This window comes from Solea senegalensis, linkage group LG7 (assembly GCF_019176455.1).
Source record: "Solea senegalensis isolate Sse05_10M linkage group LG7, IFAPA_SoseM_1, whole genome shotgun sequence".
NCBI lineage: Eukaryota > Metazoa > Chordata > Actinopteri > Pleuronectiformes > Soleidae > Solea > Solea senegalensis.
In genome coordinates this window covers 2871111-2886908 of record NC_058027.1, presented here as the reverse complement: position 1 = coordinate 2886908, position 15798 = coordinate 2871111, and the positions used below count along the sequence as shown (strand labels likewise).

The 15798-nt window shown below is 42.1% G+C and overlaps 1 protein-coding gene across 7 annotated transcripts in view; it reads right to left on the bottom strand.

The window, feature by feature from the left end:
* LOC122772362 overlaps positions 1–15798 on the bottom strand; it is a 162237-nt gene that overhangs the window by 73968 nt on the left and 72471 nt on the right. For all 7 annotated transcript variants that reach the window (XR_006360767.1, XR_006360769.1, XM_044030358.1 and 4 more), the window contains one exon: positions 8246–8311. Coding sequence is in view for 5 of the 7 variants with exons in the window: in XM_044030358.1 (XP_043886293.1) it covers positions 8246–8311 (66 nt within the window). In the remaining 2 variants the exon portion in view is untranslated. The remainder of the gene's footprint in view (positions 1–8245; positions 8312–15798) is intronic.

The following is a 15798-nucleotide window of genomic DNA, read 5'->3' as shown; positions in this document are numbered from 1 at the left end:
GGTTATAATACATAATGCTGACAATTATCAGCATAACAGTGGAATGAAATGCCATGCCACCTAAATATAGAGCCAAGTGGGAGCAGATAAGAGAAGACTAAAGGGCCTAAAATGGAGCCCTGAGGAACCCCACACGAGAGAGGAGCAGAGGAGGATACAGAGTCACCAAGGCCGACACAGAAAGTAGGATCTGCAAAGCAGGACCTGAACTTGCTCCAGACAAGAGATCAAAATGTCATGGTCCACTGTGTCAAAAGTCACCTGAATCAGAAGCTAAAAAGATATCATTAAAAACTACGAAAACAGCTGATTCTGTAATGTGCAGAGTTTTAAAACCAGATCGGAAAAACTTGAGAATATTGTGCTCTTCCAGAACAGCTTATAATTGTCTGTAAAATATCTTCTCAAGGATTTTAAAAATAAAAGGTAGTTTGGAGATAGGTCTATGATTTACATTCATACTTCTGTCTTATTCCGTTCAGATCACAACTGAATTATTAGTGTTTGGCTTCTTCTTCCGTGATGTTTAAAAACAGCAGCAGTCGCCCAGTAAGTGATGAAAGCCCGATCTTGTCTTGCAGAATGTGCTTTGCCACCGGGACTCCGGGTCCTGACATACAGATGTAACGCCTGCCCAGAAACTGAGATACAGGCAACCTCTGACTCTTCAATGTGGTCCCACTGGCAGATATGCTCTTATCAGGACAGGCTGTGGTATATGTCCTCCATCCGCCACACACAGATATAGAAAATGGGCCCTAAATAATGTGATTGGTGAAACAGGTGACTGTTGTATGATCTGGAGAATAGCAGTCAAGATAAGGTCAGATGTGGATTTATCACTTCATATCAGCTATTAGCATTAAGTGAGTGATGAAAGCTTTTTGTGGCTAATTGCAACAAAGTGCCCTTCAGTTTTATTTAAGGATATCATTTAAGCTTTTATCCTTAATTTTTAAAAATAATTTAATCACCTGCCACTTTATGAAAGCAATTCTTTAAATAAAGCAAAAACAAAGCTCGTAACACAAAATGTACACTGACAAAAAATGGCAGCTCGGGAGGGCTGGGAAATATTCTATGCTCGTTCTTGTTGCACTAATTTCTGTCTTTAACAAACGCCGGCATTATCACTGTCCAGGGTCAGGAGGCGTCCTTCACGTGGACACCTTTGGACTCCTTTTCAAATGGCGCCGGACCGATGTTGTGTCTGTCTTTGCAGATTATTGCTCATTGCAAAGATTTCAAGGTGATTTTTCTCAATTTAACTGAAGTAACGCACACATCGTTTCACTAACATTACATTTTTTTTTTCCCCCATTCAAACGTGTGGAGGACGGAGGACACGGAGAGGACAAATGTATTCATGTGTGAATATAACTGCAAATGTCAGTCATTGGGTGCCTGTGGACACATTTGAATATACCACATATTTATTGATCTAACAAACACAAGAGTATTATTCAACTGAATAACCTCAACACTAGCAATGAAGTCAGATTTCCTCCTACAGGGTTCGTCTTAAGTTGAATTATCATTTCTTTGCATTCAGTCAGTTTAATTTTAGCTTGTTTAGTGCGTCTGCTGTTGCTTTAGGGTTAAAAAAACAACATGGGAATGATTTGAAAAATGTGTGCATGTGTGAGTGAGGGAGGGGGTGAAGCGAGAAAGAACAGGAAGTGGACTGGTGTCAACTTGATGATATGGCAATATACAGAAACACACACACGCACACACACACACACACTCGGACACTCAACACCTCCCTCCCCTGAGGGCCTAGAAGCTAATTAGCTCCTAAAGCATTTATTTATCACAGATAAACTGTCAAACAATCTCCCTGGCACATCCCCAGTGGAAATAAGAACTACTCATTAGTTTGTTCAATTAAGCTTTCTTTCCCCCCCTCTTTAGCCTGCCCTCCCCACATCACCACCGCAACCAAGAATACACTTTTTTGGCAGCGCAGAAGTTGCTCAGCTTAAGTAAACTTGTCGTGGACGTGCACACTGCAGCACACGTGCCTTTGGCCTCTTTTAATGCGACACAGAATAAAATTGGCCGCGTGTCGGAAGTCGTTTTGAGTGAATTCATATTTTTGATTGTGCTGCATTTCATATATGAAGCATAGTAGAATAGTATTGGACACGTTCATGGCAAGTACAAGAGCTTGTAAAGATGTCATGTTCCTCTGTTTTGAAAAACCATTGAAGGATTATTTAGACCCTAAATTTCACTCTGCCCATCGAGGTCAAAGTTTGCAGGCTTGTAGGGCAAGGTGGTGAAAAGGCACTGAGCATAGCCACTTCATAAAGTGCTTTAAATCTCTACAGTACACATAGTCTTGTATAAAGTATTTGAAAGCGATACTCGAGCAAAAGCTCAAGTATCTTACCAGAAAATGACTTTGGTAGACGTTGACGTCACCTTTTAGAATATTCTGACAAGTATTAGAAGTAAAAGTATTTAAACAAAGTGAGCAATTACAATGTTGAATATGACATTTATTGTGGCTTCTTAACAATATAATAATATTATATATGATAATATTAATATTATTGAATTCAACTTGGAGACGAAATCTGCGGTTCGTCTGCGTGAGCTCGCTAGCTCACCGGTTGGCCGCTCGGCTGACAGCTGGAACCTGGAGTCCGGAGTGTACAACGTAAACCCGGAGACAGGAGACCAGAAACCCGGAGACCAGAGCCTCGGTGTCGGACACAGTAAACAACGACCCGCTGGTGTGTTTTAAGTCCACTTGGAGCCAAAATCTGCGGCTAACAGCTGGTGCCGCTAAAAACAACTAGCGACAACACACAGGCATTACGTTACCAACTCAACTTTTACCTCTTTTGCAGTAACGAGTAATGAACGAGTACAAGTACACATTTTATTTATGAAATGTAGCAGAGTAAAATTCTACTTAAGAACCGTAACTATTTGTACCAATACAACACTGACAGTACTTATATATAAAAACAAACGTGGGTTGGATATAACAAAGGAATATACCACAACAGTTTTTAAGCAGTTGTTGCTAATCTCTTGACTTCCATCATTAAGACTTTACCTTTATTCTAACTGTATATTAGAGTCATCATAACGAAGAACCAAATGTGAACAATTTCATTCCGGCCGTACCTTTTCTTGTTCTGACTCATTTCATTACATCATTAAGGACCATTATCAAGCAAATTAGATGTTAAGCATCACTTGCCTTTGAATGTCAGCGGCGCCACCGTTTGCCGAAATAGCGGCGAACTCGCCGGAGTCCTTTTCTTAGGGGTCAAATCCTCATCGCAAGAAAAGGTTACAGATACCGTCTCCTCCATTCTTGGCGTTTTCTTGTGCACCAAAAGACTCGGTAGCACAAAAAGTCATCAACATTGCATGGAGGCAAACTTCTCCAGCCTGCTGATGAATGCACTGAACTTAGCGAGGGGTTTTACATTCCTCTGGCCTGACTATCTATCCCCCTGAGACTGTATTTCCGAGACACCACGAAGGCAATATTTGGCCCATTCCATCACTCTAATTCACTCCCTGCACATCCATATTTCATTTGGCCTCGACTTTAATGAAAGCCGTGGCAACTTCACCACCACTGGAGTCTCTAAGCGCACACATTGAAAAGAGGGGAAGAGAAAAAAAAAATCATAAATAAGGACACTGGCCTTCCTACAAAACAATATGAGAGGGAACGAGGCCCCAAAGTTGGTTAGAGAGGGGAAGAGAGGGAGGGTGTACTCAGCGGTGTTGCAGTTGGGGAGGACATCTGCCTGAAAGAGCCTGGCTATCTCCTCTCCCCAGTCCCCACTTTTCCTCTACCCAACATCCCCCCCTCCTTCCACTGCATAGACAAGTGTCTGTTTATCCAATGCCCTTCAGAAGACATTAGCGGAGGTCTCATGTGCAATCCTGTTATCTTGCACTTGCCTAAATATGCTCAGATTTTTTAGTAGGCTTTGCTGTGTCGAGTTGGGCATCTATATCCCCAGAAGGCAAACATGACATCCCGACTAAAAGGCTGCTGGGACGCAGATGTGGGCAGTGCAGTGCGTTACCTTCACATGTGTGCTCTTCGATGTCACGATGTCGAAACTGCGCTTTCAGGAGGCTGCTTACCTGAGAATATCCCTTCGTCATTTTGTTTTGAACGCGCTCTTGTTAACTCGCAACTTAATAAACAATATAAAAGTAATAGAGAAAGCACTCCAAGACTGTAAATCTCTACCAAGGCCACTCAGTTTCCCACAGTGCCAATACACTCCCCTATTTCACAAGGTTAAGATGTGTTTTCTTGAATCTGGATCCATATCCCTAAAGATCGCAACCAAAATGTAATAATGCCTCCACGCTGCCGTAACCTCCGTGCTGAGAACATTTCGAATTCTGCTGCTCACACCCCGACACGCAACCTCCTTTGCAAAGGTACAAAGAAAACATGACCTTTCACTATAAGTAATTTTAAACCATACTTGCAATTGTAAGAGGGTGAGAAACCTTTACGTTTCTGGCTTGTTCTGTACTGTATATAGCACCCGCCACAACGTGCCCTTTTGCAGAGCGGCCATTTTGACAGGAGGGAAAATCACGGGTTTAAATAATCAAATAAAATCACGTCAGTCTTAACTTTTATAAACGGAACAGAGCCAACATCTCAAGGGTGATTACAGCACAAGTTAAAACCTTCAAAACCATTTGAGTTCAAAATATACAGTATGGAAGCGCATCAGACAATATTTATTCGTTTAATTTCAAAGGTAGCGATTAGAAACGGCATTAGAAATAAACGGCAGGTTGCTAACGGCGTAACATTTTCTGCGGCGCGTTACTTCAATTATTAGCCCATTGAAGCTGTTTTCAAGTTTTTTGGGTTATTTTATTCTTCTTCCTCGTGAGGGGACACGAAACAACCGCATTAATGATGACGATAAACTGAGATAGAGTCAAATTTCATTGTAAGCCAATCAGAGGCAGAGTTGGGCGGGTTGTTGTCAGTAGTTTATTGTATATAAGTCTCACTATAATATTCTGATTTATCACAAATAATTGAACATGCAAATTCATTTTAAGTTGGGGTGGAGGTGGGGTCCAAATTCTATGAGCACTTACTGAAAGTAAGTTACTTTCCCTAGTAACTGGTTACTTTTATAATTTGTAACTTACTAACTAAATCAGTTACTTTTTTGGGAGAAGTAACTGTATTCTGTTCCTTCAAGCATTTTTTGTATGGGTTCACAGAAGCTGAAACCTCAATAAGAAAGTGAATTTGTCGAGGAGAGTTTTTTTTGCTGCTTTTTGTCCTGAATGAACACATGACTGGTATAAGGGACGCCATGCTACATTTTGTAGTGTTTGTCTCTCTTGCGTGTGATGAACCAGCAGAGAAATGACACTCAACATTTAAAAGGCGTGAGATCATTACTACACACACACACACACACACACACGCGCGAGAAAAAAGAAAAGAACAAAAGACGAACGTCACTGCCTTTTTCAAGCCGTGTACACGACCAAGTAAGGACTGGTTTGAGCAATAGCTATCTGGCTAAAACCAGCTGAGCGGCGTCATAATCACTGCCATCTGACATCAGATGCTTTGCCAAAGACAATTACAGCCATTGCAGGCTCCAGTAAACATGAAGTCCGTTGACAGACAGAAACAGCGAGTGTGGCACGGATCTCCTCTCTCCTTCAATTGTTTGATTGTTTACAGCTTTTGAAAAGTTAATGTTTTAACTTGTGAGCTTTTGATGTGCCCGTGGACATATTAGATCACTAATTCATTGATTTGTTGACTGTCGAGTATCAGCTTTCTCATCCGTACCAAAAAAGGACATTTCCTACTCCTTCACAGGGCGAGCAGAGAACACGTATACAAACTTAATCAACTTAAACTTAAACGTTACATGAAGCTTTCTCTTTACAGGAATAGCTCATGTGAAGTGGGAAATATTCTTAAATCATGCTCACGTTCCTTCAACCGCGTCCACTCTTAGTCACTGAACATGCACCGTCCCAACAGTGGAGCTTAACTGATTAACGCGGCCAGATTAATGAAAGCTGCAAATTACGCCATCATTACTCAATTCATTATTTCTAAATAATTGAACATAACGCACAGGACGAGATGGATGCAGCTGCTGTATTTGAGTCCGTTATTTTGGTTTGATTTAATTGAGAGCAGCAGATGGACGGACAGCCGTACGACAGAGACGGACACGGACCGTTTATTTAAACAGATTAGCTCTCGGTTTGAACTTGTACTTTTACCAACTGTAGCTCGTATACGTTAGCGTACAGAGCACAGCCTGTGCTGTATACGGTGTTTTAAATAAGCAGCTGTTTAGTGGTCGCCTGGTTCTGCTGGGAAAACTGCCACTGCAGACAAATGGTGAATGTCGTTTGAAACTAAACCTGACCACAGACACACAGACACTGAACAGACGTCCGCACAAACACTGGCTGTGTTTCCGTCAGTGTGTATTTAGAGTGGAATACACACTTGTGTATGATTTTAAGACATTTGTTGAACTTGTTTTCCAATTGTAAAGCATGCAATACACACGCATTTGAAAATTGTAAATGTAATTTTCCATGAAGTGAGGTAAAATATGTAAAATACAATAATAACTGGATTATTGTAATAAAGAGTTTGATTTGTGCTCCAAATTGGAACAAAACAACCCGTTTGTCTGCATAGAGGAAATCTGAAAATTTCTACTTCAATTCTTGTTTTGGGAGCAAAAACAAAAGTGTAGTGTTTACATGAAACTGAACTGAAGCTATAACCTTCAAAAAAAGGTGGGATTTATAAATGGTTGTGCAAATCCAAATATACAGATATATCATTCACTCTTCACTAAATAAAATCTATACATGTTGTTTTCTTTGGAATTAGCATTAAACGCCCTTTACCTGCATTTTCTGAACTACAGTAAATGTATCAACAAGGTTTTCAAGTCAATGGTCCAAAAACAAATTCAGATGAGCCTATTATCCTATTACAGCCACTCAGAACAGTATGACGCAGGGAGGGATAAAGAACAGACTGAGCCCATCAGAGGACATTAAATGGGGCTAGCTCTCACTCGCCCCTCTCTGCTTTCAGGGGAAAGCGGCACAGCGGAGGAGGCGGAGCAGCGACAGTGTACAGGCCGGGATCACGCGAGGCCTGCAAAAATTACACCAATAAATTGCTCCCAAACTCATGCGCTGCCGTATACGTAATATACTGTAACCGTGCTGAGATGAAGCATAAACAAAGTCTGAGCGGGGATGAATTCTGTTCTGGATTTAAAACAAAAACAGTTGACACGTGAGCAAAAAAACTTGACATTTAAATTCTTTTTTAAATAATATCATGGGTGTTTTCATTGGCACCCATTGTTTTGAAGCAAACACATATGTAGAGAGCCCCATTTCCTGCAGGTACAGACCGTAATGATGTAAAGTAAAGTGCTTTCATTTGAAGTGTGGGTGTAAAAGGGATAGATGAAAATGGGGGACGACGACACAGAAGCACATTGCAAATATCGCCTGAAGCAGCTTCTGTAGAGAAGCACGCTCAGCATAAGGTATTCACTTTGCAGATAAAGGCATTCTTTCCACTCATAATCAACACATACAGTACTGTAATGCATCACTTTCTACCAGATAGCAAAAGAAGAATTAGCTGAATTATTTTAAGTTTCTGTTAATTACTTTTGCAGCCTGAAGCTGTTCACTGCAGCGGCGGCGGCGGCGGCTCACGCCTCAGAACTGCTGGAAAGTTTACAGTCGCTCAGTCACATTAGCTGACTTCAAGCACTTATCACCCAACTCTGAAGCAGTGCTTTATGAAGCGTCCCGGTCTTTATCTGTATGTACACCTCCAATGTGATCGCATTGCTAAATGATATTTCCTGCTAACACTCATCCCTTAAATTAAAAAAATCAGTGGGCGTGCATTTCTGTGGGAATAATCTAATACTCTTGATCTCAATGGGGCATTTATGGAGGGTTTTATAACTCTAATTATCTAAGGCCATTACAGTATATCAACTTTTAGTGGTTCATTGTATTTCCAATCTGCATCAACTGGACAGATGCCTCTCTTGCACATAATATGTATCTGAAATTAAAAGGCAAGAGCCTAAACTTTGGCTGGAAGCAGTGTTTTATGCCTTTATAATTGTGAATATTGCACACAGATTTTAGGTAGAACAGCACAGATGTCGTCGCTGTAGTGCTTTTTACTCACATTGACTCTGAGGAGTGTGGCCATGATGTCAAAACCCAAGCTTCGGTCCAAATTTGGGGGGTACATCTGTATAGAGACATATAAATGAAAGCAGATTAGTTATTTGAGCATCTTAATCTAAGACATTTGAAGATATTGTTTGCTTCCTCTCTTTCTATCACGCAATGTAAAATCCGTATATAAATACTTTCACACTAAAGGGTTCTTAACACTAAATGGAGTCACAACTGTATCTCAGAGTTGTTATTCTCGCCTGTACGAGAATAACCAGGTAATATCGCATATTTCACCTCGTAAGAAATAGTGAAATCTAACGGTGAGACTGCACATTGTAAACGTAGGACTTTGTCTTCACACCCAGTCGTTCGTCGTCATTTGTGTAGTGAGTTTCTACCTCAAAATAGAAAACACATGCTCTGACTAGTTTTTGCTGCTGAAGAAACCAGCTATTTATACACAAACAAAAGGAAATGCGATAATTATGCAAAACTGAAATAGTATAAATGTACGAATGAAAATGGTCTATATTGCCAGATATTTGTCTACAGACTTAGCTGGCAAAATCCACACAAGACGTGTTTGCAATACCGTCAATCAAACACTGGCTCCGCCTTTCAGACTGTTCCTCCAATCATCATGCGGAAGCCCAATGTCTGCGCCCGCCCACTGCTCCGTTGAACCCCCAGAGAAGCCGAGCTTCTCCGGAAGTTGTGTTTTTGCCGCGTTTGTCCAATCGCCCTCGAGCTCAACACAGTGAAAATAAATATAGAGCGATCGTCAACTCAAGATGACAGCCCCTTAAAATAAGGCCATCGCCTATGAGCACACATAAAGGGCTTATTCTGAGCCATCACTGTTAACTATTTCACACTAAACTCATGTATGTATCCATCTTATTTGCAGTTAATTGTGGCATAAGAAGGGATAAAATGTAGTATATTAAGGATGTATATAGGGTGAGAAGTGACCTGAAAGGCTGTTTAAAGTTGGTACAGTTTTCTGTTTATCATCCCCTGAAACATGGGCCCCCACACCTCAGCTGCCCATAGCTCAGCCCCTGACAGAGCTGTTAATGTTTTGCAAAGAATGTGCAAATTGCAGAAACAAGTCCAAGTGTGGGCAGAAAACACTTCTGGTACTTAGAACCAGTGATGGAACAAATTTGGTCAAATTGGTAAAGTGCCCAAAGGGAGGAGGGAGATGTTCCACGGAAAACCAATTCCAAGCTTGGGTGAGCTCAGGATTGTTTGGAAACTCTCCAATCTGCGGGCCTGCATTGAATTGCATGTCAGGCAGAGACTGTTAAATAAGATTAGAATAAGAACCAAGAGAGCAGCACAGGTACCTCACAGGATGGCTGTGTAATGTCGAACCACAGTTACTCTTTAACAGCCCTACATCAGCCGCCGCAGCAGCAGTGTTGGAAAAATGGTCCATGTGATGCCATAAACTCACTGGACAGACGCTTCAAACATGAGAAGTTTTTAGTGCGTTTTTGGAACAAGTCCTGTTTTCTGCTTTGATTTATTCCTCATAGCACCAATTAGGCCTGGCCTTCTCCTGGAGGAGTTGAGAAGCTGATGATGGATATGTCATGGGACGGTATGATCAAAGCTGACAGAGAAACAGTGAGAGAAAGGAATCTCATTAAGTTCCATATTTATCAGGCCTTCAAGAAACTTGTAGTACAGCTTGTATTTGCAACCACGTCCAAAAAAGGCAGCCGGAATCATGAACATGCAAAACCAACGGCCTTAGATTGAAATGAATGGACACATTAACATCCTTTGATGAGCACTCCGGTGCGCTCATGTGACGGATGCAAACCAGGACTGATCTTTGGCTCCTTTCCTTTTAGTTCACATCAGCATGGGCAGTGAATCATTATGTGAGGAACATTTTTTTTTAAAAAAAGAAAAGCTTATTATGTTTCCTTAGGTTCAGACTTTGGATCTACAGATTAAATGTTACAGTGTGTCCTTTATGATGTGAAACTTCCGCTTAGAGGCAACACAATTATCCGTCCATGCTGTGTTTAAAAAACAGCATTGTCTCATTAGTTAATAATGTCAACTCACTCAATGAAAAACCAATTCAAAGTGTTTAAAGGCAAAGGCATGACTACATGTTTGCTATTATTTGTTACTCACGAACCATATAATTACTCATTTTGCACAGTATTTTGGATCATTTTTCTCACACTAATCCTCAATTAGCACAGCAAGTTGGTTTGCAGCAAAGACTTTATATTTTTCTTATGTGCAGAAACCTTTGGACCTATTTTTACACCTTTACGCTCTGCTTTTGGTCTCCACCGACGGTCAGTGCAACTGCTGATTTATGCAAATATCTGAACTGCCAGTCACATGGTTTCCACTCTGTGCATTAAGGCTCGTAGACGCGGTTAAGAAGATCTGCTGCAGTTTCAAATTGATCATCAGAATGGTTATGAGTTGTGATTTAAATGACTTTGAACGTGGCACAGTTGTTAGTGCCAGATGGGCTTCGTTTGAGTACTTCAGAACCTGCTGATCTCCTCGATTTTCATGCAGAACCGTCTTTAGGGTTTAACGGAGAATGGTCCCGAAAAATAGAAATTATCCACCGAGGAGCAGTTCTCGGGATGGAAATGCTTCGCGGGTGCCAGAGGTCAGAGGAAAATGGCGAGGCTGAGGCAGATGAGCTACAACAGCAAAAGACCACAGGGGTGCCACTTTATGACGATGTCCTGTGCGTCTAATAATGTGCCTGGTGAGTGAATGTTCAGCACTTTGCTGACTTTGTTCATCCGCCTATATACGCGTATAACAAACACCACTGTGTAATTAGGGTTACTGCATATATATGGTCAGATAATCCTTGCTTACAAACCAATTGAGGAACACAGGAATTGCGAGCGACTCAGAAGAGGGAGAGAAAAAGTGGTTTTGGTTCATATGACGAGACTTCATTGTGAAATAAAAAGCTGCGGAATTAACAGGGCGCCTTCCCTGCTTTCACCCTCAACTTGGTGCCGTTTGACTGAGACAGATGGGGAAGGTAAATCAAGGCAGCTGAGTGGAGAGCACTGCTGACAGCACATTAGAGCCTCTCTCAATGAACTGTCACAAGTGCACTGTGAAAGTAAAATTTGATCATACGTGGCTGCTGTCCTGTCAGACATCCTTAAAAGCAAATGGGGCCTAAGTGCTGCGGAGGTCTGAATGAGCCCGAGATGACAGTTGTAGCCGGAGCAAAGAGAGGGCATCAGCACTCCGTCCTCCGCCCTGCGAAAGGACAATGAGGTGAGGAGGGACCTGGCAGCGTTTCCTGCCCGCCGCCCTCACCCTCGCGGTTTAAAGCATCTGACAAATTGTCAGTCTTCCACATCATCGTTTGCATCATTAACGGCTGTGACTAACTTTTTGTGCTGCGCGTGCAAAAATGTCACCAGTCTGTGCAAAGCTCCACATCCCCACTAAGTATGCACTTTCCCTTGCCTGAAATTAATAGTTTTATGAAAATGCACTTCTACCATCATTACCGAGTGTGTTTTTGTGGAGTCACTCCTGTTCTCTGGTCTACACTGGGAGCATACTTTGACATTCACGGAGACGTTCTACTGATAATGACATTTTGAGCTGCACAAACACACACAGCATGACGTAGAGTAAAAACACTGAGTAATTGCTTTCAGTAATTACTTCACAGGTACACATCTGGTGAAACTTTAATTACACATTCCATATTAATTGTAGTAAAAATCTAAAATGGGTGTCATGCATTCAAGAAAAGAAAGTTCAGGGTGACTTTCAGAAAGCAATGACGAAAAATAAACGAGTCTTTCCTGACAATTACGGTGGCCTTCACATATCAAAAAGGATATGTTCTTTGTTTGTCTGTTTGGGCAGCGTCCAAGTTTCACTTATAAAAGTTATTATTTATATAAAGGTATTTTCTGTCATCTTTGACCTTCTAAATATTCCATATTGGACCTTGTGATTCCATTCATCACCACTTCATCTATTATGCTTATGCTTTGGGGAGATGGAAGCGATCAAAGTCAACACTCGTTACTTGTTAAAAGTCAGATCTTAGTCGGACTAAGAAAATAATTTGGTTTTCTTCATGTCACGTAAACAAGTTAGTCCAACTAAAATCGAGCTAGTCTTAGTCGGACTAACACCCCTGCATGTATTTGCTTAGTCGGACTAAGTCGGACTGGAGTCAGACTGAAGTCGGACTGGAGTCAGACTGGAGTTGGACTAAGTCGGACTGGAGTCAGACTGGAGTCGGACTGGAGTCGGACTGGAGTCGGACTGGAGTCGGACTGAAGTCGGACTGAAGTCCGACTGGAGTCAGACTGGAGTCAGACTAAGTCGGACTGGAGTCAGACTGGAGTCAGACTGGAGTCGGACTGAAGTTGGACTGGATGAGTTAAGGACTTTCCTCCTCGGAAGAAAAAGGCAAAGATGTATAAACTCCAGTAATGTTTCCAGAAAATAACAACACAATGGCGTTGGCTAGAGCTAAAAAGTTACGGAGAAGACACACTTTTTTATTTGGACTGACAAAGAGACGGGTGTAAAACATACAGAACCACAGCACGATCCATCTCAGTGTTTGTCCTGTTCATGTAAATGTACTGGCTGGCAGGCCAACAGCTAACATAGGACCAACATACGGCAACAAACGTCCATTTCACACACTCGTATGTAGACTTTTTAATCTTTGATCAGTCTGTATGTCTATGGACTCCACACAGCATGATTCAGTCCAATACTGGTTATTTTGGGATTGACAACACGACCACTGGTGCCACTTCTTTCCTCAGAGTTGTGTACCGTGGATCCTTTAATGCAGACACATACTGCATGTGCGTCTAGGTAATCGTGTCAGATGGCCTCTGTCCAACAATGCAGAGCAATTATGCCACTAAACACAGCGTGTGCCACATCAATTAATTGACTGCGATGACAGGAAAATCACTGCAGCATATTTTTCATAATCAGACCAAAAATACGAGGCTTAACTAACATCTGTCAATGCCTCGCACAGAATCAACTTGCATTAAACTACTTTTGCCCAAAAAGCACACACATCCCGCACAAAACAGCTCCCTATCAAAACATTCTTGCGAATGTTGTTTTTCACTTATCATTCCACAAAGGATTTGCAAAGTGTAGATAAATTGCAGATTAAGCTGATTAGATAAAGCTTGATTGCGGCTTTTGAAAAACCTAATCTGTAATAACCAGGGCTTAATTTGTTTGATTGGAAAGCAGAGCAACTTAAATTAAAGAAAACACAATGGGGCCGTTACTGTGGGAATATGAGAGGGCCTGTGCTGATATATCTTTCATGAATAACTTACAGGCCCTTGAACCGGCAGTGAGTTGAGCCTTGTTTACCTCAGCCTAAACCTGCACTCTAACACCGTATCCTACTTCCCTCCTCCATTAGTGTGTGTGTTGAGGCCTGTGCCTACTGTTTAGCCTGGCGCAGAGGCACTTTGAGCAGCAAGAATTTGGTCTCCCACATATTTTAAAACCCACTTTCACTCGCTTCCCAGTTGGCCGGCATACCTTACCCCGGACGCAGAAGGAGCGCTTTCACGAGCGCCCCGCTGGTGAGGGGGAAATACACAAACAAACAAACATTCGCACACAGATTGAACCTTGTTGTTCTGGAGCAATTTGTCTGGTAGGTGGTAGAGTGGGAAAACGGGTTGTTTTTCCACACATTTAAAACATTTACAAGACGGGCGAGTAAAACACGTACATTGACGGTGGGATCATCATTATGGCATTAAAAATGTAGACATTTCTGGAGGCCTTTCAGCGTCCTGGTGTGAGCCCATTTCTTCTACGCTGATGCTTTCAATGCTGACCATCGAGCACTGAAGTCATAACTGTGCTCGGGGGAGTTTATCTCTAACAAAGAGGATAACCTACTTTGGAAAACGAACAGAGGACAAAGAGGGAGCAGAAGTGGTACATAAGTCCGTGTCATTGTGGCTCAATGCTTTTAACATCAATGCTCCTTAGACAGGCATCACCTCGCAACTCAAAGTGGGTCTGAACCAAGAGAAACAGCCATTAAGAGCAATTCAGCTGCACGAAAGTAGCGTCTGACAGGTCCTCTCTCGGTGACAGCTGCCATTATAACCTGTAAAATGTGATACTGGCACTTTAAGGTTGTGTCATTTTACCCTTCAGCACTGACAGCCCATCTGCTCAATTTTTGGGGGCAAGCTTTTTTTGTTTTAGGTCACACGGACGACGTGTTCGACATCCGTTACTTCACCGAGTTATACAGCGCACGTCTAAAAACCGCAGCCTTTACGATATCATTTAAAGCTGCAGTGCATCGTTTTGTAGATTTCTGTTTCTGTTGTTGTTGTTATTGTTCTGATTCTGTTTGGTCTTCAATGCAATACCATCTGCTGAAATATTATCTGCTGAAGGCGTTTGTGGGTATACAGCAGCAGAGCAGGGGCGGGCGGGGACAAGCGGAAGCAAAAAGAACAATTTTTGAGAAGTGGAATTCACGTTAGTGGGCGCTTCTTTTGCGGCCGCACTTGCTTTACTAGCGCAATGTTGCTGCGGTCTCCATCCGCATGGACCTAAACCTCACAGAGAGTCGTGCACATGCTGACGGGCTCCATCGTCGCCGCGCGATGTCATTCGACGATGGTTTGATCCCCCGTCGAACAGTGACAAAGAAAAACTCAAGCGGAACCAAACATCTGCCTCGGCCGGTTGGGTTGAGATAATGAGAGAGGAAGTGAGAGGTGAAGGGGGGAGGAAACAAATGAGTTATTTGTCTAATTTTACAGCCACGTTAAGGTGAGATATAGGAGTATTTTTCGACTGTGACTCTGTTTTATATCCACAGTAACATTATAATCCTCTCAGCACAAACTCAAATGCACTATACATAATTCTTTTTTTCCGACAGCACTTTCTAAAGCCTCCATTCAAGATTCCATTTCTTCAACGGCAACAGGGCGGTAAGCTACGGAGAAGAAGAAAAAAAAAAAAGCTACTCAAATTTTCACCGCCGCCACAGTTCAGATGACAATTATGACAGCCCAGGTTTAATCATAGAATCGGGTAGTTCATTTTCTCAATGTCAACATGAAACCTTGTCAAAAAATGAATTCTGTCTTTCTCTCGGGAGATAAGCAGGCTCCAGTGCACCAGGCTCATTCAGAGGAAAAAAAACTTGCAGGTCACAAGGCAGCGACTTGCATGTTTTCTTATTTTTTTCCACCCTTTTCGCTCTATCCTCCCCCTCTCCTTTTTTTTTTTTTTTTCTGAAAACCACCCAAGAAGAGATTAATCATGAAGGGAAAACTCAACTTCACCCTCTAGCTGCAGGTCACAGTTCTTATTTCGTGTGGAATTGGCTTTCGGAAAGCAGAAGGCCTGCCCGGGGGGCAGGGACCTGATATGAGAGGAATTTGAGAATGAAGCAGAGGGGATTGATTAGCCCACTTCATATCCCACACTCGGTAAGCACAGTCCAGCTGCAATCTAACACACCGCTGAGCTGAATAGACAAGAGAAATT